This window comes from Bolinopsis microptera, chromosome 4, assembly GCF_026151205.1.
Source record: "Bolinopsis microptera isolate Bmic1 chromosome 4, MBARI_Bmic_1.0, whole genome shotgun sequence".
Classification (NCBI taxonomy): domain Eukaryota; kingdom Metazoa; phylum Ctenophora; class Tentaculata; order Lobata; family Bolinopsidae; genus Bolinopsis; species Bolinopsis microptera.
The window spans coordinates 15,242,543-15,264,951 of NC_087075.1; the positions used below are offsets into that span (position 1 = coordinate 15,242,543).

The 22,409-nt window shown below is 38.1% G+C and overlaps 2 protein-coding genes across 2 annotated transcripts; one reads left to right on the forward strand and one right to left on the reverse strand.

The window, feature by feature from the left end:
* The first annotated feature begins 579 nt into the window (after positions 1-579).
* On the forward strand, positions 580-1,935 carry LOC134813842 (spidroin-1-like). Its single transcript, XM_063821721.1, has one exon. It carries the CDS (start codon positions 580-582, stop codon positions 1,933-1,935), a length of 1,356 nt encoding a protein of 451 aa, XP_063677791.1.
* A 4,025-nt stretch (positions 1,936-5,960) lies between these two features.
* Positions 5,961-7,198, reverse strand: LOC134814250 (uncharacterized). Its single transcript, XM_063822333.1, has 4 exons — positions 7,039-7,198; positions 6,621-6,667; positions 6,272-6,371; positions 5,961-6,096 (listed from the first exon to the last, which is right to left on the reverse strand). Exons 1-4 carry the CDS (start codon positions 7,097-7,099, stop codon positions 5,978-5,980), a joined length of 327 nt encoding a protein of 108 aa, XP_063678403.1. The 5' UTR covers positions 7,100-7,198; the 3' UTR covers positions 5,961-5,977.
* Between the last annotated feature and the right edge of the window lie 15,211 nt (positions 7,199-22,409).

Consider the following 22,409-nt stretch of genomic DNA (forward strand, 5'->3'; position numbering starts at 1 on the left):
TAACTTGAAACAATCGTTAATTCTAAGTAACTAAATTTTGTAAAGATCCTTTGGTTGTTTTAACCTGTTGTTTTGGTGTGTATTCCCTTAACCTACTGGTTCAAATAGCAGCCGAATAACATTCAATAAAACAAGAAATTTACTTTTTAAAGATTTTGCAGCACTGTTTAAAACCAATATCATTTTGTTCCTCTAAACTAGATCCTACGAAAATACTGATTAATGATACATCAAAAAGTTCATTCGCTTTGAATTGAAATTCAATCATAATAGTCTAGGCAGCGAAATATTTGCTCCTTTTCACAAACGAGTTCCCCTCATCAGCTCCGTCCAGCAACATTAAACCGTGACCAATCTCTCTTTTCTTCACGAGAGATATACCGTGTCCTACTTCCCGTTTCTTTAGACCACCGTTACCATGGCTACCAACAGTATCAATCTCTTCGCTGAGTTGAGCTTCTTTGTTATCATCTAGGAGCGGGTTTTTCATCCCTGAAATGTATGTTATTAAAAATAAAATCAATAAAATAGGGGGACTCATGTTGATGTAGTAACCATGGTAATTAGGGCTGGCATGGTATGGGAGCTGGTGGTATTGGAGTTGGTGGTATTGGAGCTGGTGGTATTGGAGCTGGTGGTATTGGAGCTGGTGGTATTGGAGCTGGTGGTATTGGAGCTGGTGGTATTGGAGCTGGTGGTATTGGAGCTGGTGGTATTGGAGCTGGTGGTATTGGAGCTGGTGGTATTGGAGCTGGTGGTATTGGTGCTGGTGGTATTGGAGCTGGTGGTATTGGAGCTGGTGGTATTGGTGCTGGTGGTATTGGAGCTGGTGGTATTGGAGCTGGTGGTATTGGAGCTGGTGGTATTGGAGCTGGTGGTATTGGAGCTGGTGGTATTGGAGCTGGTGGTATTGGAGCTGGTGGTATTGGAGCTGGTGGTATTGGTGCTGGTGGTATTGGAGCTGGTGGTATTGGAGCTGGTGGTATTGGTGCTGGTGGTATTGGAGCTGGTGGTATTGGAGCTGGTGGTATTGGAGCTGGTGGTATTGGAGCTGGTGGTATTGGAGCTGGTGGTATTGGAGCTGGTGGTATTGGAGCTGGTGGTATTGGAGCTGGTGGTATTGGAGCTGGTGGTATTGGTGCTGGTGGTATTGGAGCTGGTGGTATTGGAGCTGGTGGTATTGGTGCTGGTGGTATTGGAGCTGGTGGTATTGGAGCTGGTGGTATTGGAGCTGGTGGTATTGGAGCTGGTGGTATTGGAGCTGGTGGTATTGGTGCTGGTGGTATTGGAGCTGGTGGTATTGGAGTTGGTGGTATTGGAGTTGGTGGTATTGGAGCTGGTGGTATTGGAGCTGGTGGTATTGGAGCTGGTGGTATTGGAGCTGGTGGTATTGGAGCTGGTGGTATTGGAGCTGGTGGTATTGGAGCTGGTGGTATGGGAGCTGTTGGTATGGGAGCTGTTGGTATGGGAGCTGTTGGTATTGGAACTGGTGGTATTGGAGCTGGTGGTATTGGAGTTGGTGGTATTGGAGTTGGTGGTATTGGAGCTGGTGGTATTGGAGCTGGTGGTATTGGAGCTGGTGGTATTGGAGCTGGTGGTATTGGAGCTGGTGGTATTGGTGCTGGTGGTATTGGAGCTGGTGGTATTGGAGTTGGTGGTATTGGAGTTGGTGGTATTGGAGCTGGTGGTATTGGAGCTGGTGGTATTGGAGCTGGTGGTATTGGTGCTGGTGGTATTGGAGCTGGTGGTATTGGAGCTGGTGGTATGGGAGCTGTTGGTATGGGAGCTGTTGGTATGGGAGCTGTTGGTATTGGAGCTGGTGGTATTGGAGCTGGTGGTATTGGAGCTGGTGGTATTGGAGCTGGTGGTATTGGAGCTGTTGGTATGGGAGCTGGTGGTATTGGAGCTGGTGGTATTGGAACTGGTGGTGGCTAATGGTTCTATTGGTATTAGCATTGGGGCGAAACAGTATTTCTAATTCATTTCTAACGATGAATATTAACTTTTTGAGACAAGGTTTTACTTACAAATTTGATAGGAGACGGTGAACAGCTGAAATAGCAGCACAATCCTGAAAATAAAATAATCTGTAATTTGTATATCAGTACACTGTACAGTCTGATGACAGTTCTAAACATTTAACAATATTAATCTACTTAAACTTTAAGCATTTAGGTAGCAACCCATCACTCACCAGAAGAAGTTGGCAATCCTCATGATTAACCCAACAATTACACAGCGATAATCTCCTCTGAAGTAAGTGAAATATTTATCTGTTCAGCGGAACTACTGGATCATAACAACTGAAACTGAAAAGTAAAGTCCTCGGTGCTCGGCATTTAAAGGAGTTGTATACAAACCTGAAACTTGGCCAATGAAAACACCGACGTCACGTAAATCGGTTACTTTGACCAACCAAAGAGCTCGAGGAGTGCCTTCACGTTGTTATCACTCTGTTAAGTGCTCTCCGTGTCTGCTGATACGGACTGTTAAGTGCTCACATACACATTACTACAGTTTCTACTAGTCACGTGTCCTGTAATATCCCTGATCTATCCCTCTATATATGTTACTATTTGCTCTAATTAGCGGTCACGTACAGACTAATTTCATAATTATTAGACCACAGATCTTGTAAACTCAATAATATAATGCTATAACTGCAAAAGCAACTAGTCAGCAACTGGAAAAGGAAACCGCAACAAGCCCAAACTAGTCAAAACAAATCCACTTATTTCAGTTTAACAGGAAGCTATCTAAACGTGTATGTGAGCACTAACTATTAATCGGTGGAAACTTGTCTGGATCGCTAGGTTGCCAGGTTACCAGATTGGTGAACACTTATCTGCTTTGTAGGCACTCGTACTCAAGTTTTATTGATTCGCAGGCTTTAAAAGTTTAAAGAGCTTGGTAAACGAATCTCACAGCAGCATTTCCACCCATATCATATTCGCCCATATCATATCCGCCCAAAAAGTCAGGGCTAAATTGGTCGTATAAACTTATAATGTGTGGTTTTGATGGAAGTTACTGATTCTCACCGTTAAAAAGTTACCGTTAAAGATTTTACTGGAGGAGGTGAAACATTTTGCTAACCACACACTGACAATTGACAGTGGCTCAGTGGCTCAGTCGGTTAATCCGCCTGTCTACTGGCCCTGACGTTGTGAGTTCGAATCCCAGTTGGGCCAAAATCTCAAAAACTGAAGGGCAGCCGTCACTCACCAAACCATGGTGTAAATGGTAGTGGCTTTCATTAGAGCTAAGAAAATAACACGAGTGTATATGCCTGGGGTTGCTTCCCGACTATACTGCAGGGAAATCTGTACCGAAAGGACCGTGGCCGAAATGCAATTAGACAGGGAAATCGGCTCCCCGACTGCGGTCGACCAAATTATTATTAATATTAAAGATTTTACTGGAGGAGGTGAAACATTTTGCTAACCACACACTGACAATTGACATCATAACTACCATTATTGGAGGTCAAATAGAGCATGGATAAATGCTGCTCAAACCAGAAACCAACCTGTACGCCTGTATGTATGTACGACCGCCCACATTAAAAAAGTAAATGATATTTGAATGACCATCCGCAAATGAAAAATGATACCGAGAATGAAATAATACCGAGAATGAAATGATACCGAAAATGAAATGATACCGAGAATGAAATGATACCGAGAATGAAATGATACCGAGAATGAAATGATACCGAGAATGAAATGATACCGAGAATGAAATGATACCGAGAATGAAATGATACCGAAAATAAAATCGGTCGCTTGCGTATCTCATTGTCTCATTGAATATTAAAGTCATTATTATAAAGGTATATTAGAACCAGACAGAAACAAAGCCTGAACGTAACCCCTCGGTTTCAGTTCCTTGTTTAACGCCGCCGTACAGCAAGGACACCCACCGAGTCGCCAAGGCTGGGCACATAGCTCAATCCACAAGATGCTCTATCAAATTTTGCTTGTATACCGAGAATCTACAGGAAATATTTCCTTGTCGAACTCCGCTACGTGTCGAACTAGAGTCTATGTAGCGTACTCTAGTTCGACAAATAGTTTCTGCTTGTGATCCATGGGCTATTGCCGGGTCCTTATCATAGGATCAAATGGTTCAATAACAGGTGCACGAGATCAGAAATTAAGTTTAGGTAATCTTAAAAACTATTTTCTGATATCAAGCAACCAGCAGTTGCAAATTTTAGAACCAGTCAGTATAATCAATAATATTAATTGTAATTCTCCTACCTTACAAACTTAATCTACAATATCGATCTATAAAACGGAGTACGAGTTACCTGGGGCACCGTTTAGTCTACAATTGTGCTAACTAACAATTAAGTCTGAGGTCAGCTAAGCACCAGATTGTAAAGAAGTTATCATTATCAATTGTCTCAATCAGCTCCCAATAAAATTACATAATGACAATGTGCACATTACAGTTACACACACTATTGCATATTAGTTAAACAGCATGAGATAAGTGGAAAGCAAACCGCGGGGGTCTCCAGTCGGGGGTCCTGAAAATGTTTGAATTTTTGAGTTAGAACTCATGAGAACGTGCATGGCTCACGGAACGTTATCAAATTTCATATGAGACTCAAAATTATATGATAAAAAACTAAATTGAAAGATATTCTGAATAAAAATAGATAGAATTAAAAATTTTATCTTTAAGAATATCTTTCTCATCCAGTCGAAGTTCTTTTGCCGAACTTTAGTACGTGTCGAACTAAAGTCCAGGTAGCGCACTTTTAGGTTTGTCGAACTACAGTACGTGCATCGAACTTCAACTTGAGTGCCTGTCGAATTAAAGTATGTGTACCAGTTAGCCTGTGTATACGGCACGGACACTATATTATATGAACGTGTAATTAATTATATCACTTCGAGATGGCAGGGCCTACTCTCATGCTGTCTAATAGGTGATGATTAATTCTGAAAAACTAGGGACAACTGGGGAATAATCCCAGATGATTTCGCTCTGAGAATCAGGGTCAGTAGCTCAATAGGTAGAGCAAGACACACGATATGTCGAGGTTCTGGGATCATTCCCCAGTTGTCCCTAGTTTTTCAGAATTAATCATCACCTATAGACAGCATGAGAGTAGGCCCTGCCATCTCGAAGTGATAATAATAATTAAATGTTTCGCAGATTGGCAATTGATCGGTGTAGTTGGTGTTGTACACACTGCACTGATAATGATATCACGTTGAATGTGTAATGTAAATATAGTGTGGATATATGCGAATATATATTCTAATAACTGATAAATAATTATACACAAACATTTGTTTCAGGGCCACCATCCTACTTTTGGACCTGTAAACAGTGTCAAAACGAAAACAGTTCCACGACACAAACTTGCTGTAAATGCGGGGTCCTAGACGTCTGATAGTTACCAGGTTACCAGGTAACCAGGTTACCAGGTAACCAGGTTACCAGGTAACTATGTTACCAGGTTACCAGGTTACCGGGTTACCAGGACGTTACCAGGTCAAAAAACTTGCTGTTAATGCGGGGTCCTATAGTCGTCTAATTAATACAAGTTTACCACTTTGGATTGTTATCTACTTATCAGTGTCCTACGCGCCGCGGGATAAGTTGAAGTTGAAATACAATTTAACCGTGTGTCTGCGTTATGTTTGTTGCAATATGCAATCTTTCTGCAAAAGTCAACACGGTGTATACTTTTTCACATACATTAGATAAACAACATTTCAAACACTTATATTTCTAATATTATATTTACAAAGTATATATTTGTTAATTGAACACTTTTATAAAATCGAACGTTTATGAAATCTTCAAAATTTTATTGTGGATAAATTCATCATTGATCTCAATTATGTAATTTTTCTTCCAAGAAATTCCAAAGCGGCTCAAAATTATTGTTTATAAATTACGTTATCAGTAATTAACTCAACATTGCTACTACCGTTTATATTCCCAATTCGTCAAATCAACAGTTTTTAAGGTTGATATTGCAAAGGATAGCTTGACAACACATTTTACCCTGTTTTGCTGCTGATAGTTTAGAGCTTTTGCAGTAGGTTTCATAGTGGATGCACTGTTTGGAACCTAGGCGGGAGAGGTAGGATTCAATACTATGAGGTTAAAGGTTATCAGGTTACCAGGTTACCATGTTACCAGGTTACCAGGTTACCAGGTTACCAGGTTACCAGGTTACCAGGTTACCAGGTTACCGAGTTACAAGGTTACAAGTTTACCATTTTATATACAAAAAGTATATTACCTTTTTTTAAATCATCAGGACACCCCCTCATGTTGTAGTTAGAAGCTAAACACTCGCAGGTCATGCCCCGTAGTTGATGTCCTGAGCAGGTTGTCAGATTCTGTGGAGATTACAGCTTATTTATTAATTGAAGCTTATTTAAATAATTTGCGATAATCCATGAAGAGATCATGATGTTCGTTTAACGAATACAAACTGGACTAAATTTATTTGCGGATGTTTTGATTTGAAAAGTGATGTCTTTAACATTTTGATTTCTTATGGTTCATTGAGGCAAAGTGAATAAACCAGCTAATAAATAGTACACTGTAATATTGAAGGATTACTTATCAAGCTTAAAATTTTATACATCATATCTGTTTTTGTTTCTCCTTTTTTTGTTTTTCTTTGTTAGTCCTGAAAGGAAAACCTGCGTGTCAGTGTGAATTGTAAAATTGTTTATAGAAACGAAATAGGAAGCTGATAAACTTTTGCAGAATGAATCATCTTGAAGGAGAATATTAATTTGACACTTATTTAATAATTAATATTCCAATTACATTATTAATGAAGCAATATCAAATTAAGGGCGGTATCCTGAGAGTACGAAATTTGCGTCAGAAATTTAAGGGGATAGTTCACATATAATTACATAAACCAGGTTTTGGTCATTTGAGACCCCACTCCATCACTTTAGGAATATATTGTGTTGAAATTATTGATTATTCCAAACTCTCTACCCCTTAGAATTTACTTACGTAATATGTAAATTAACTAAATAAACTCACCTGGATTAACCAGCATTAATAAAATGAGGCACAGCGTGATCAGCAGTAGGCTCCGGGACATCGTAGGAAGAAAAGGAGAAATGACTGGCGGGCAGGTGGTAAATTGGTGGTAAATTAGTGAAGTATTAAAACTATCAGAACTTTATCACCAAGCTAATTATACAAAACAAGCAGGTGGTAAACTATTAAACTATCAGATTTAGAACCAAACTATTTATAGAACTAAGCTACTTATAGATTCAAGATTTGAGACTAAACTGCGAAAAAATAGCGATACACAAGATTCATAGGAGAATAGGGTACACTTTGTTAAGAAAACTAAAGAAATGTACAAATGTTCAAGGGAAGCAGCTTTGTAACCAATCTATTGATCTATTGTGTTCCAATGCACATCATTAAGTAAGGCCATCCTATGAGGTGTGAAAATAGCTACTCCCGATTCTAATCTAGCTGCTTAACAAGACTTGATTAGACCAGAAGAAGTTTAAATAATTCTAACGACATTTCTTAGCACATGCAAAATTTATTAAGAAATAAAGGTATATTGCCCCACGAGCACATGATTCTAGAAGTGGTCATCTTAATAAGTTCGTTCTATGCATAATGCATATGAGGTGTTATGTACTTGTCATCTCATAAGTTCATTCGATGCGGTGCGTAATATGTAGTTTTACCAGGCTATAATGTTCATAAAAATAATAGAGATTCGGCGGAATGACAGGCTGAGCGCCAGGTTACCAGGTTACCAGGTTACCAGGTTACCAGGTTACCAGGTTACCAGGTTACCAGGCTGAGCGCCGCCCAGTAATATAGTACGTAGTTGGGCATAGTTCTGATGAACTTATAATTGTGCAATCATCATATTAATGGTATACTGTCTGAATATTAGTGAATTTCTCTGTTGCTGTGATAATAAAGTTTTTTTTTTTTCATGTGTTTTGAATCATTTTCATGAGATTGCAGAGATTTCGTGAAATTGTTAATGAAACTATTAACTAAACGTGTTTTGAGAAAAATGACAAGATTGTTATAAAGAATCTATGTGATGTTTGTACTATTGCTGAACCTGCCAATTTTGCATTAATAGCTCACATAAAATTGTTAAAAGTAGTTCATTAGAGCAAAAATGAAATACACACACTACACGTAACACGTTGGGTATTGCTATTACAAAGGCCACACTCAATCAACAGATTAGGTTTGCACTTTTTCTACTTTGCAGTCTCTTTAATACGACCTCTAATACGGCCACCATACGGCCACTATACGGCCACTATACGGCCACCATACAGCCACTATACGGCCACCATACGGCCACTATACGGTCACTATACGGTAACTATACGGCCTCTATTCGGCCTCTATTCGGCTACAGTTTACTATGAATGTATAGTAAAACAAAACAATATTTCAATTCAAAAAGAAATAATATCACTGTCAATTATACATAAAATTATAAACAAAATTCAATTCAATAAGCTGCATGAATTATGGAAATTAATCAACAACAATTTATCAGTGTAAGGTTTTTTAGAATAACTGTTAAAAAGCAATTACAATATATTTTGTATTTTATCAATTTTATAAACAACTTCAACTAAACGTCAGGTATTCTTAAATCTAAAAATTTTTCCACATAAAATTCTGTTCACACAAAACAAGAATATTATCACGAAAAATAGCATACTAACGATGGTAATACCAAAACATAATAATTAATAACCTAGTAACCTAGTAACCTAGTAGCCTATTAACCTAGTAACCTAGTAACCTAGTAACCTAGTAACCTAGTAACCTAGTAACCTAGTAACCTAGTAGCCTAGTAACTTAGTAACCTAGTAACCTAGAAGCCTGGTAACCTAGTAACCTAGTAATCTAGTAACCTAGTAGCCTAGTAACCTAGTAACCTAGTAACCTAGTAGCCTAGTAACCTAGTAACCTAGTAACCTAGTAACCTATTAACCTAGTAGCCTAGTAACCTAGTAACCTAGTAACATAGTAGCCTAGTAACCTAGTAACCTAGTAACCTAGTAGCCTAGTAACCTAGTAACCTAGTAACCTAGTAGCCTAGTAACCTAGTAACCTAGTAACCTAGTAGCCTAGTAACCTAGTAATCTAGTAACCTAGTAACCTAGTAACCTAGTAACCTAGTAACGTTCCAGTTTATTGTACATGATTGGACCATTCACCCATTACCGAACATTGAATGGTTGAAGCAGCGTTATTGTCGGTCAAGTTCAATAAATATTAAATATAATTCAATGGATAATCCATCACCTCATATGTCTCCCATATCACAAATATTATTTTGCAAATATTACAACTATAAGCCATGGAATACCTTATAGTGTTTCCATCGTGTCAATTGAGCATTACCGACAAAAACATGGATTCAGTAAATATACATCCGGCGAATAGACCGAGTGTAAAATAAAATGGACTGACTAGACAAGTCATTCGATTTAATGATAATAAAATGATACAGTGCTAACCCTTCTCATTATAAGATATAATTGACGTTAATTATATTTACTGAACGAACTACAGTGGGTGACACTTATCATGATGGTTTCATTCAACATTAGTTTTTACAAAGTACCTATATATACTAGACGTGTTGGTAATATTCAAATCTTGATAACAAATAATTAATATTAATATAATGTAAGTTCTGATGAAGCTGTGTTTACATAAAAATCAATAAATAATTATTCCTTTCCAATAAAGATTAAAGTATCCGTATGTATTTATTGATTATTCAACATCCAAGCTGTTAGGAGAAAAAATGAGAATATTCTATGCGGCTAATAACTTAATAGAAAACGCCCAACCCGTCAACTTGGTGTTACCAAGGGAAGCAATCATATAACATGTAATTTAGGAAATAGTAAATACTAATAAGAATTATATAATAGGCTATATAATTACATAATGATACAATTAATTAATTAATAACATAACTAATGAAATATTACCATAATTTAAGAAGTAATAACATAATTAATGAAATGATAACATAATCATTGTAGTCTATCAGTTCGGCAGTCTATTAGAGATGTTTAACTAAATCAGATTGAAGATAACTGTTTTGCAGTTTTGCTGTCCGAGCGGAGCCGTAAGAAACATCATTGTGCTGGAACCTTTCTGGTGAAATAAACAACTGCAAACCTGCCAAAGAATAAAAAGTTGGGGGGGGGGGGGGGGGGGGGGGGGGGGGGGGGGATGACCATATCACAGTGCTGGCAAGCACGACCGGTGCATTTATTGTGGGTATACTATGTACCCCCTTTACTATTATACCCCCTTTACTATTATACCCCCTTTACTATTATACCCCCTTTGGTACACGTTACAAGCCTCTTTCGTGCACGCGAAGCGTGCACTCCGGCCGGAGGCGGCGGCCGAAGGCCGCCGCCTCCGGCAGGAGTTTTTCAGGCATTAAGACTCATCGGAAGTCGTTCAGCAGATTTATTTTTAGTTCAAAACATTCTAATTTGATGTCAAAGATGACAGGAATAAAAAATAGTTATGTTGAGATTTTTAAGAAATTTGCATAAAATACTCGCCAGCACTGTTATACGAGATTCGGTAAAAAACCCAAAATCGCCATATTCAGGTGCCTTAAAAACCATGTTAAAATCGAGTTAGAGATCTGAAATTTTTCAAGGTGTCTAGACGTTGACCAAATCGACTGCAAAAAAAGTTTCAGGTTTCAGGAACATCGGGAAGTGGGTTTTCTAGAACCCCTGTTTTACGACAGATTGTCGTGATATATACATATATATATATCAGGGATTTGACCAAAACCCATAATCATGGGTAGAGTGGACCGCTGCCAGTGTCTCTCTTTCCCAAACAAAAGGAAATCGGTCGCTCGCTTTTCCCATTCATTCACGGCTTACGAATTGTAATATGTTTCGATTGATTAGGTACATCAATCAGATGCTGTAAGAATCTCTTTGGGTTGCGTTCGGGTCGATACCTAGTATTTCGGGGTAAGGGTGGTAGTTATTACTTATTGAATTAGCTGAAGTTTATTGAATCTTTATTGCCGAGTACAGCTGCCTTTGGGTAGTTCTTCTTAATCTATTACAATTGTAAATGAATGGGAAAAGCGAGCGACCGATTTCATTCTCGGTATCATTTTGCATTTGAGAACGGTCAATCAAATTAATATCATTTCCTTTTGTTTGGGAAAGAGAGACACTGGCAGCGGTCCACTCTACACATGATTATGGGTTTTGGTCAAATATCATCTCTTTTTGATTATAATGTCAGGGTATTTTATAAAGTCGAAATATAAACTGATATCTTCATTAATAAGGAGGAAGTTTCAACAATTTCGAAATTTTTCCTTTAAAAACATTTCCTTGTGTTTAGGGAAGCATATCGGTCGATCACTGACTGAATATGCCACTTAATACTCATTCAAGTTGGCATTAAATTCATTTATAATGACATTAAACTGTCGTGGCAAAGCAGAATTTGTTGGAAATCACGAATGAGCAAAATTCTCACCTTTCGCACGTGCAAACTTTGAGCGGACGTTGCGTGCGCATCCAATATTGAATCGCCGTAAATTTTTGCATGATGGTGTTTTATATATAGCTTGATAAGCATGCAAAGTTTCAAAGTATTTCAAAAAGAACTGTAATCACAACGGCACTCTAAAGTTGACAGAAAATGACGAAAACAGCAATTTTCAGTGATTTTAGCAATTTTCTATCAATTTGGGCGTGTCCCCACGTGTGCAACTTTTCGATTTTTAACTTTAAAACTAGCCTAATGCACAATTTATACCTATAGGAAGCAGAACTGAGCTCCACAACCCAAGGCATGGCCCAACACCAGAGAATACTAAATCGCAAAATTGACGTTTTTATAAAATAATTCTTCAAAAAAGCACAAACTTCAATGACGAATATCTTTATGAAGGAGCAAGCTAGAAAAACTTTCCGGTAGATTTTCAGAATGCTTGAACAATTATCTAAGATAAAAATTTCCTCAGATTTTGAATACAATTACTTTTTAATGGTGTAAAATCATTTTTAAAAGTTATTACTTTGTCAAAAATCAAGTTTTAAAAACGGTTAACTTGATGACGTCTGTGGCAAGAGTTCACGGGTTTAGAGAAAAAGAGACAAGGAACTGCGTTGCTCTTAGAATTGAAACAAGGGAAGATAAAGGATACAGTACGATCATTGGGGAAAGATGTCCTAATTGCAGAGGATGCAATAGCGAAGATTTTAAGTCATCTTGACAAAATCTATTTAGAGGACTCAGCTCAAACCTGTTACCGAGTTTACGGTAAGTTTGAAAAATATGTGAGACCAGAAGGGTTGTCTCTACAGAGTTACATATCTGAGTTTGAGAAGTTGCTAGCGGATCTCAGGAGACACAAAATCACTCTTCCTGAAGCAGTCCTGGCCTACAGATTCCTTAACAGCGCTAACCTTCCGTCAGAAAAATATGATCTCGCTTTGGCAACTGTAAAGGATCTTACTTATAAAGATATGTGTGAAACGATCGGGAAAATCTTCTCCGTCCAATCGAACCTTTCCACACCGCCTGCGTCAATATCAGTGAAGGTGGAACATGAGGAATGTAACTATACATACAACTCAACCCCAAGAGGTGGACGAGGAAACTACAGAAGGATGTCAAGAGGACGTGGGAATCATCATCATCCGTATAATCGACAAAAGAGTGCGTATACTGGATGCTATGCTTGTGGCGATAAAAACCATATTGCAAGATGGTGCACAAGCAAGAACAGAGCTTCTTCAAGTTCAACAGATAATGCACAGTATTTCGCACAAGATGGTGCTGAGAATGTTACGGCCATGGAAGCAGAGGGTGCATTCTTAACATTCATGGTGGTGTCTGAATCTGAAGATGTTGTTGAGATTCCTGAAGAGTGCCTGATGAGTGATACGAACCTTGGTTCTCTTGTATATGAGTCATTAGCATGTGCAGTTATTGATTCCGGATGTACAAAGACAGTTGTTGGTAGGAACTGGGTGAATCACTACAGAGAAACTCTGGAAGAAAAACAACTGAAAATGATGGTTAGTGAACCTTGCTCGACGCCTTTTAGATTTGGGGATGGACTCGAAGTCATTTCCACAGAAAAGACTATCATCCCTGGGCGAATAGGAAAGACAGATGTTCGGATAGAAGCAAACATTGTTGAGAAAGAACTGCCGTTGCTTCTCAGTAAAGCATCTTTAAAGAGAGCTGGTGCTGTGTTGGATTTCACAAATGATACAATGAGATTCAGTGGAGATTGTGTTGATTTGTTTGAAACTAAATCAAAGCACTATTGCGTTCCTCTTTGTAATAAAAGACGCATGACCATTGGGCCGCCAGATCGAAAGACCCCACATCTGGTGATGACAATCAGCGAAGAAGGTTTGTTTGGTACTGACGAAAAGGAGATTAGGAGGAAAGTGGAAAAAATCCACAAACAATTCTCACACCCTCCTAGTGATAAACTGAAAACATTGCTGAAAACTGCAGGATTTAAGAGACCAGAATACATGAAAGCAATTGATGAGGTATCCAGCAGTTGTAAAATATGTCTGATGTACAAGAAACCCAAGTCAAGACCAGTGGTGGGTCTCCCAAGAGGAAAGGTGTTCAACGAATGTGTTGCAATGGACCTTAAGAATGTTCCTGGCACTCCTAATGTGTATATCTTGCATATGATTGATTCGGTGACAAGATATTCAGCAGCTAGAATAATCTACAATAAGAAGAAAGAGACAATCATCCAAGGAATTTGCTCTGGATGGATATCCATCTTTGGAAATCCAAAGAAATTCATGGCTGATAATGGTGGAGAGTTCGCCAATGAGGAGTTTACTGAGATGTGTCAAAGATTCAATGTGGATGTGCAAAATTCAGCTGCCGAGAGCCCTTGGAGCAATGGGATTGTAGAACGTCATCATAAGATGCTGACAGAGATGATGGTAAAAACGAAGGAAGATTCAAAATGCAACTGGGAAGTTGCATTGTGTTGGGCACTAAGTGCGAAAAACTCCATGCAGATGTTTGGTGGGTTTTCTGCAAATCAGTTGACAATGGGCCGTAACCCTTCACTTCCGAATGTCATCGATGATAGACTGCCAGCTTTAGAAGAAACAGCGGTGAGTAAAACCGTGGCTGATAATGTTAATGCAATGCACAGTGCAAGGCAAGCATTTGCAAAGTGTGAAAGTAGCAACAAGATACGTAGAGCTCTGCAAAGCCAAGTTCGGACAAGCAATGATGAGTATTATAGCAACGGTGAAAAGGTGATGTACAAGAGAAAAGGATCTGCAAAATGGAGTGGGCCAGGTGTTATACTGGGGAGAGACATTACTCATTTATATATTTTAAAGCATGGAAATCAGTATTATAAGTGCAGTGCATGTCATCTAACCAGGGATACAACAACAGGATATCCCATTACCTCAGAGTCAGTTGTTGGGCAACCTAACCCGAGTATTGTATCAAGTTCACCAAAATCCCCATTAGAGACGCAGAGAAATTTCCTAGAGGATCAACCATCTTGCTCTATGGAAACAGCAGTTTCTGTACCGGAAACAGAAACACTGCCTCCAAGTGAGACAACAGCAACAATCAGACCTCAGCACAAATCAGGACTTCCTAAAGCAAGAAGTCACGTGGAGTTTCTTCCAAAGTATCCAGAGGAGGATGGTGAGATCTGGCATAAAGCTTATATCCATAGCCGTGCGGGAAAATCAACTGGCAGTTACAAAAACTGTGTAAATATTCAACTTGATGGTGAGGAGAGCATCCAATGTGTGGATTGGTATGAGCTTGCTGTGAATTGGAGAGATGACCTGTCACCAGAAACAGAAGAAGAGGTGTTGCTGTCCAGTGTGAGTATGTACGACCAAGCAGTTGTAGATGCCAAGCTAGCAGAGCTTGAGAAGTTCAAAGTAAACAAGGTTTACGTGGAAGTTGATGCAAACGAACAGTCCAATGTTGGTGTTCGTTGGGTAATTACAAAGAAAGCAGAAGGTTCTGTTAAAGCTCGTTTAGTGGCACTTGGTTATCAAGAAAATAGTAGCAACATACGAAAGGACTCCCCAACATGTAACAGGGACTCTATAAGACTGCTCCTTACAATAGTTGCAACAGAAAGTTGGAAGTTACAACACATCGATGTTCAGGCTGCCTTCTTGCAAGGCAAGAAGATTTCAAGAGATGTCTTCATTATTCCTCCGAAGGAAGCTGAAACGAGGAAAATCTGGAAACTGAACAAATGTATTTACGGGTTAGTAGACGGACCTAGAATGTGGTATGTTGAGCTTCGTGACACTCTAGTGAAGTTAAATGTTGTGGTATCGTCATATGATGAGTCATTCATGTTCTGGTATGATGAAGGAAAACTCGAGGGTATCATTGCTGTGCATGTTGACGATCTGATGTTCAGTGGAAGCAAGAAGTTTGAAAGGGAAGTTATTGGGGAACTGAAGAAGAAGTTTCGTCTAAGTACGGAGGTCGAAGTTGAATTTGCTTATACTGGTCTTGATGTAAAGCAAACACAATCTGGAATTCTGGTATCACAACTGGGGTATGCAGACCAGATTTCAAGAATAGAGATCGACCCCACCCGAGTGAATCGAAATACGCTCCCAATCAACGAGAAAGAAAAGCAACAACTGAGAACTGTGTGCGGACAGTTGTTGTGGGTATCAACACAGACACGGCCAGATGTAGCTTATGCTACATGTTTTGCTAGTAATTCTGTGACTGAAGGGACCATCGCAGATTTGAAAATGGTAAACAAAACAGTAAAGTTCTTAGAAAAGAATCCTCTAACACTCAGGTTTAAGAAACTACTGTTGCCTGAGTCAGTCTTAGTGGTTTTCTGTGATGCATCGTATGGAAACTTGAAGGATGGTAGCTCTCAGGGAGGCTTCATAATTTTCCTTGTTTCGCTTACAGGAAAATCTTGCCCCATTACATGGCAGAGTAGAAAAATCCGGAGAGTATGTAAAAGTACTTTAGCAGCGGAGAGTTGGGCAATGATCGAAGCAGTGGAAACATGTGAGTTGATCCAAGCTCAGCTGAGTGAGATCATGTTATCTGGAAAACTTGAGGTCATTGTAATGACTGATTGCAAGTCTCTACATGATGCTATCCAAACCTCGAAAAATGTTGATGACAAGGGATTGAGGATACCAATAGCTTGCCTGAGACAGCGAGTGAACAATAGTGAAATGACAGTTCGTTGGATTTCAACAAAGAAACAGCTTGCAGATTGTTTGACTAAAGCTGGAGCTCCAACTTCACTGCTACGGGAGGTATTGTCGTCAGGAGAATTTGACAATGAACTGTTTAGAATTGTATTCCAATAATAAACATTGTATTCAAAGTTTTTAATATTGTGTGTGAAGGATTTTAATAATCTTAATAATTTGAAACTTAAAGAAGTTAAAAGAGTGAATATATTGGTATTTGTGATTTATATAATGTGCTCGTTTAAAACGATTTTCTATTACATGTTGTGCATGTATCCACAAAGAGGGAAGTTATATTTAGAAAGATTATAGTCTTTCTTGTGACACCTTTATTTTATATTTAATATTTTAAATCTTTCAAAGCCTTTTTAAGAAAGAACGGGAGATTGTGAATTGCTATATATTTGGTTTATATATTTATGATAGTCGATATAATATATACTAATTGTGTTCTATTTCAGAATGTACCACAAACATGTTGTCTGTGGGGTTTGATAATTACTTGTAACAACTGGTGTGTTTCATTGCATAGTGATCCATTTAAAGTTAACAATCAAGGGGTGTTTATGACGTCAAATAATTTGTTTATACAATGTAAACTAAAGTGTAAACAATTATATTCAAGACCTGTGGTCGGAAATGGCTGTATCTTTTATACTTTTGAATCTATGGACAATTAAATACAGGCTACAATTGACTGGCAAAGCGTCTATCCCTGAATATATATGTATATATGTATATATATAGATAGATTTTACCAAAACCCATAATCATGGGTAGAGTGGACCGCTGCCAGTGTCTCTCTTTCCCAAACAAAAGGAAATGATATTAATTTGATTGACCGTTCTCAAATGCAAAATGATACCGAGAATGAAATCGGTCGCTCGCTTTTCCCATTCATTCACGGCTTACGAATTGTATAAATAAGTTTCGATTGATTACATCAATCAGATGCTGTAAAAATCTCTTTGGGCTGCGTTCGGGTCGATACCTAGTATTTCGGGGTAAGGGACAAGGGTGGTAGTTATAACTTATTGAATAAGCTGAAGTTTATTGAATCTTTATTGCCGAGTACAGCTGCCTTTGGGCAGTTCTTCTTAATCTATTACAATTGTAAATGAATGGGAAAAGCGAGCGACCGATTTCATTCTCGGTATCATTTTGCATTTGAGAACGGTCAATCAAATTAATATCATTTCCTTTTGTTTGGGAAAGAGAGACACTGGCAGCGGTCCACTCTACCCATGATTATGGGTTTTGGTAAAATATCATCTCTTTTTGATTATAATGTCAGGGTACTTTATAAAGTCGAAATATAAACTGATATCTTCATTAATAAGGAGGAAGTTTCAACGATTTCGAAATTTTTCCTTTAAAAACATTTCCTTGTGTTTAGGGAAGCATATTGGTCGATCACTGACTGAATATGCCACTTAATACTCATTCAAGTTGGCATTAAATTCATATATAATGATATTAAACTGTCGTGGCAAAGCAGAGTTTGTTGGAAATCACGAATGAGCAAAATTCTCACCTTTCGCACGTGCAAACTTTGAGCGGACGTTGCGTGCGCATCCAATATTGAATCGCCGTAAATTTTTGCATGCAATTGTTTTATATATAGTTTGATAAGCATGCAAAGTTTCAAAGTATTTCAAGAAGAACTGTAATCACAACGGCACTCTAAAGTTGACAGAAAATGACGAAAACAGCAATTTTCAGTGATTTTAGCAATTTTCTTTCAATTTGGGCGTGTCCCCACGTGTGCAACTTTTCGATTTTCAACTTTAAAACTAGCCTAATGCACAATTTATACCTATAGGAAGCAGAACTGAGCTCCACAACTCAAGGCATGGCCCAACACCAGAGAATACTAAATCGCAAAATTGACGTTTTTATAAAATAATTCTTCAAAAAAGCACAAACTTCAATGACGAATATCTTTATGAAGGAGCAAGCTAGAAAAACTTTCCGGTAGATTTTCAGAATGCTTGAACAATTATCTAAGATGAAAATTTCCTCAGATTTTGAATAAAATTACTCCTTAATGGTGTAAAATTAATTTTGAAAATTATTACTTTGTCAAAAATCAAGTTTTAAAAACGGTTAACTTGATGACGTCATCAAGGGGTGTTTATGACGTCAAATAATTTTTTTATACAATGTAAACTAAAGTGTAAACAATTATTTGCAAGACCTGTGGTCGGAAATGGCTGTATCTTTTATACTTTTGAATCTATGGACACTTAAATACAGGTTACAATTGACTGGCAAAGCGTCTATCCCTGAATATATATATATATGTATGTATATATGTATCACGACAATCTATCGTAAAACAGGGGTTCTAGAAAACCCATTTCCCGATGCTCCTGAAACCTGAAACTTTTTTTGCAGTCGCTTTGGTCAACGTCTAGACGCCCTGAAAAATTTCAGATCTCTAACTCAATTTTAACATGGTTTTTAAGGCACCTGAATATGGCGATTTTGGGTTTTTTACCGAATTTCGTATAACAGTGCTGGCGAGTATTTTATGCAAATTTCTTAAAAATCTCAACATAACTATTTTTTATTCCTGTCATCTTTGACATCAAATTAGAATGTTTTGAACTAAAAATAAATCTGCTGAACGACTTCCGATTAGTCTTAATGCCTGGAAAACTCCTGCCGGGGGCGGCGGCCTTCGGCCGCCGCCTCCGGCCGGAGTGCACGCTTCGCGTGCACGAAAGAGGCTTCCAACGTGTACCAAAGGGGGTATAATAGTAAAGGGGGTACAATAGTAAAGGGGGTACATAGTATACCCCCAATAAAGACACCGCTCGTGCTTGCCAGCACTGTGATAGATATCACGACAATCTGTCGTAAAACAGGGGTTCTAGAAAACCTACTTCCCGATGCTCCTGAAACCTGAAACTTTTTTTGCAGTCGATTTGGTCACCGTCTAGACGCCCTGAAAAATTTCAGATCACTAACTCGATTTTAACATGGTTTTTAAGGCACCTGAATATGGCGATTTTGGGTTTTTTACCGAATTTCGTATAACAGTGCTGGCGAGTATTTTATGCAAATTTCTTAAAAATCTCAACATAACTATTTTTTATTCCTGTCATCTTTGACATCAAATTAGAATGTTTTGAACTAAAAATAAATCTGCTGAACGACTTCCGATGAGTCTTAATGCCTGAAAAACTCCTGCCGGAGGCGGCGGCCTTCGGCCGCCGCCTCCGGCCGGAGTGCACGCTTCGCGTGCACGAAAGAGGCTTGTAACGTGTACCAAAGGGGGTATAATAGTAAAGGGGGTATAATAGTAAAGGGGGTACATAGTATACCCACAATAAATGCACCGGTCGTGCTTGCCAGCACTGTGATAGACGCTTTGCCAGTCAATTGTAGCCTGTATTTAATTGTCCATAGATTCAAAAGTATAAAAGATACAGCCATTTCCGACCACAGGTCTTGAAAATAATTGTTTACACTTTAGTTTACATTGTATAAACAAATTATTTGACGTCATGAACACCCCTTGATGACGTCATCAAGTTAACCGTTTTTAAAACTTGATTTTTGACAAAGTAATAACTTTTAAAAATGATTTTACACCATTAAGGAGTAATTGTATTCAAAATCTGAGGAAATTTTCATCTTAGATAATTGTTCAAGCATTCTGAAAATCTACCGAAAAGTTTTTCTAGCTTGCCCCTTCATAAAGATATTCGTCATTGAAGTTTGTGCTTTTTTGAAGAATTATTTTATAAAAACGTCAATTTTGCGATTTAGTATTCTCTGGTGTTGGGCCATGCCTTGGGTTGTGGAGCTCAGTTCTGCTTCCTATAGATATAAATTGTGCATTAGGCTAGTTTTAAAGTTAAAAATCGAAAAGTTGCACACGTGGGTACACGCCCAAATTGATAGAAAATTGCTAAAATCACTGAAAATTGCTGTTTTCGTCATTTTCTGTCAACTTTAGAGTGCCGTTGTGATTACAGTTCTTCTTGAAATACTTTGAAACTTTGCATGCTTATCAAGCTATATATACAACAATTACATGCAAAATTTTACGGCGATTCAATATTGGATGCGCACGCAACGTCCGCTCAAAGTTTGCACGTGCGAAAGGTGAGAATTTTGCTCATTTGTGATTTCCAACAAATTCTGCTTTGCCACGACAGTTTAATGTCATTATAAATGAATTTAATGCCAACTTGAATGAGTATTCAGTGGGATATTCAGTCAGTGATCGACCGATATGCTTACCTAAACACAAGGAAATGTTTTTAAAGGAAAAATTTCGAAATTGTTGAAACTTCCTCCTTATTAATGAAGATATCAGTTTATATTTCGACTTTATAATGTACCCTGACATTATAATCAAAAAGAGATGATATTTGACCAAAACCCATAATCATGGGTAGAGTGGACCGCTGCCAGTGTCTCTCTTTCCCAAACAAAAGGAAATGATATTAATTTGATTGACCGTTCTCAAATGCAAAATGATACCGAGAATGAAATCGGTCGCTCGCTTTTCCCATTCATTTACAATTGTAATAGATTAAGAAGAACTACCCAAAGGCAGCTGTACTCAGCAATAAAGATTCAATAAACTTCAGCTAATTCAATAAGTAATAACTACCACCCTTACCCCGAAATACTAGGTATCGACCCGAACGCAACCCAAAGAGATTTTTACAGCATCTGATTGATGTACCTAATCAATCGAAACTTATTACAATTCGTAAGCCGTGAATGAATGGGAAAAGCGAGCGACCGATTTCATTCTCGGTATCATTTTGCATTTGAGAACGGTCAATCAAATTAATATCATTTCCTTTTGTTTGGGAAAGAGAGACACTGGCAGCGGTCCACTCTACCCATGATTATGGGTTTTGGTCAAATTTAAGTATAGTAAAGTATATTAAAATATACCGAAGCCCCAAAATCGGAAATTTGAATGTAACATCAAAATCGGAAAAAACCTACATTTTAATATACGTTAATATTGTCATCTTCCCCCCAAGTTTAATACCCCCATTATTTTAGTCAGCATGATCTTATAAACTTATAAATTAACTTAACTGAGCGTTAATGATACATTCAAATTACAAATTTATACCAGTAGATTATTTTCTTGTCACTGATGTTAAGGTTGATACCTCATGACCAGGTAAAGCCGTAGTACATACACCGCCGTAACAGCCGTGAGAGTGTTCCGGCGCGGGTTTTTATCGCAGTTTTCATGCTATTTTGTTCAAGACGTAAATCGTCGTAGAGTACTGTATCTCACTTTAGTGAGGAGCCTATTTGAGCATTGCTCAGTTATATGGAGACCAGTCACAAAATCCCAGATAAGCAAGCTGGAGGGCCTCCAAAAGCGTGCTATTAAGTGGATTCTTCACGAGGAGTATATGAGTTATCCACCATCCACATACATTCAAAAATGCAGACAGCTTAAGATTATGCCCATAGAAGACCGCTTCGACTTTCTTGACCTTATTTTCTTCTTTAAAATTGTGAAGCAACATATACCTGTCACTTTACCCTCATATTTGCAACCATTTCAAGGCCACTCAAGGTTAAGAAATAGCCACATGGACCACTTATGTTTTGTAAGCTCAATCTTACCACGAGCAAGCTCTAACGCTTTTGCTAAGAACTTTTACTTTAGGACCCATTCCAAATGGAATCATATTCCTCTAGCTATACGTGAGATAGAGACTATTTCTGAGTTCAAAAGCAAATTGACCTCCTACATGTGGGATAAAATTCTGCCGGAGGACTTTGATTATGATCTAGATTATTCCCTCGAGACAGAGATGTGAGGCAGTCTACCTAAAGCTAAAAATATGTTCATAAGAGCTTAAATCCCTGTTGTCTGTATTTCTCATTTCTCATTTTAGTGCATATCATCACATCATGGATTTCACTTTATTATATGATTTGATTGCTTTTGATATTTTTGTGTGATTCTATTTGAAATTCTATTTAAAATTCAAGATTTTCGTGGGCCCATACTTGTGCAGGAGGTGCATTTTGCTCTCAACATCTGTGTTTTGGTGACCCTCAGGTCCTTTGATTACATACATTTTGTCCTAGAAAATCTGATTTTATCGGAGTCTTATA

Excerpts from the sequence above, each read along its gene's own strand:
- LOC134813842 (XM_063821721.1), top strand. The coding sequence starts at position 580 with ATGGGAGCTGGTGGTATTGGAGTTGGTGGTATTGGAGCTGGTGGTATT.
- LOC134814250 (XM_063822333.1), bottom strand. The coding sequence starts at position 7,099 with ATGTCCCGGAGCCTACTGCTGATCACGCTGTGCCTCATTTTATTAATG. Across the intron at positions 6,668-7,038 it reads ATTAATGCTGGTTAATCCAG|GACTAACAAAGAAAAACAAA; the intron begins GTGAGTTTATTT and ends TTTTCCTTTCAG. Across the intron at positions 6,097-6,271 it reads TCCTGATGATTTAAAAAAAG|GTTCCAAACAGTGCATCCAC; the intron begins GTAATATACTTT and ends TCTCCCGCCTAG.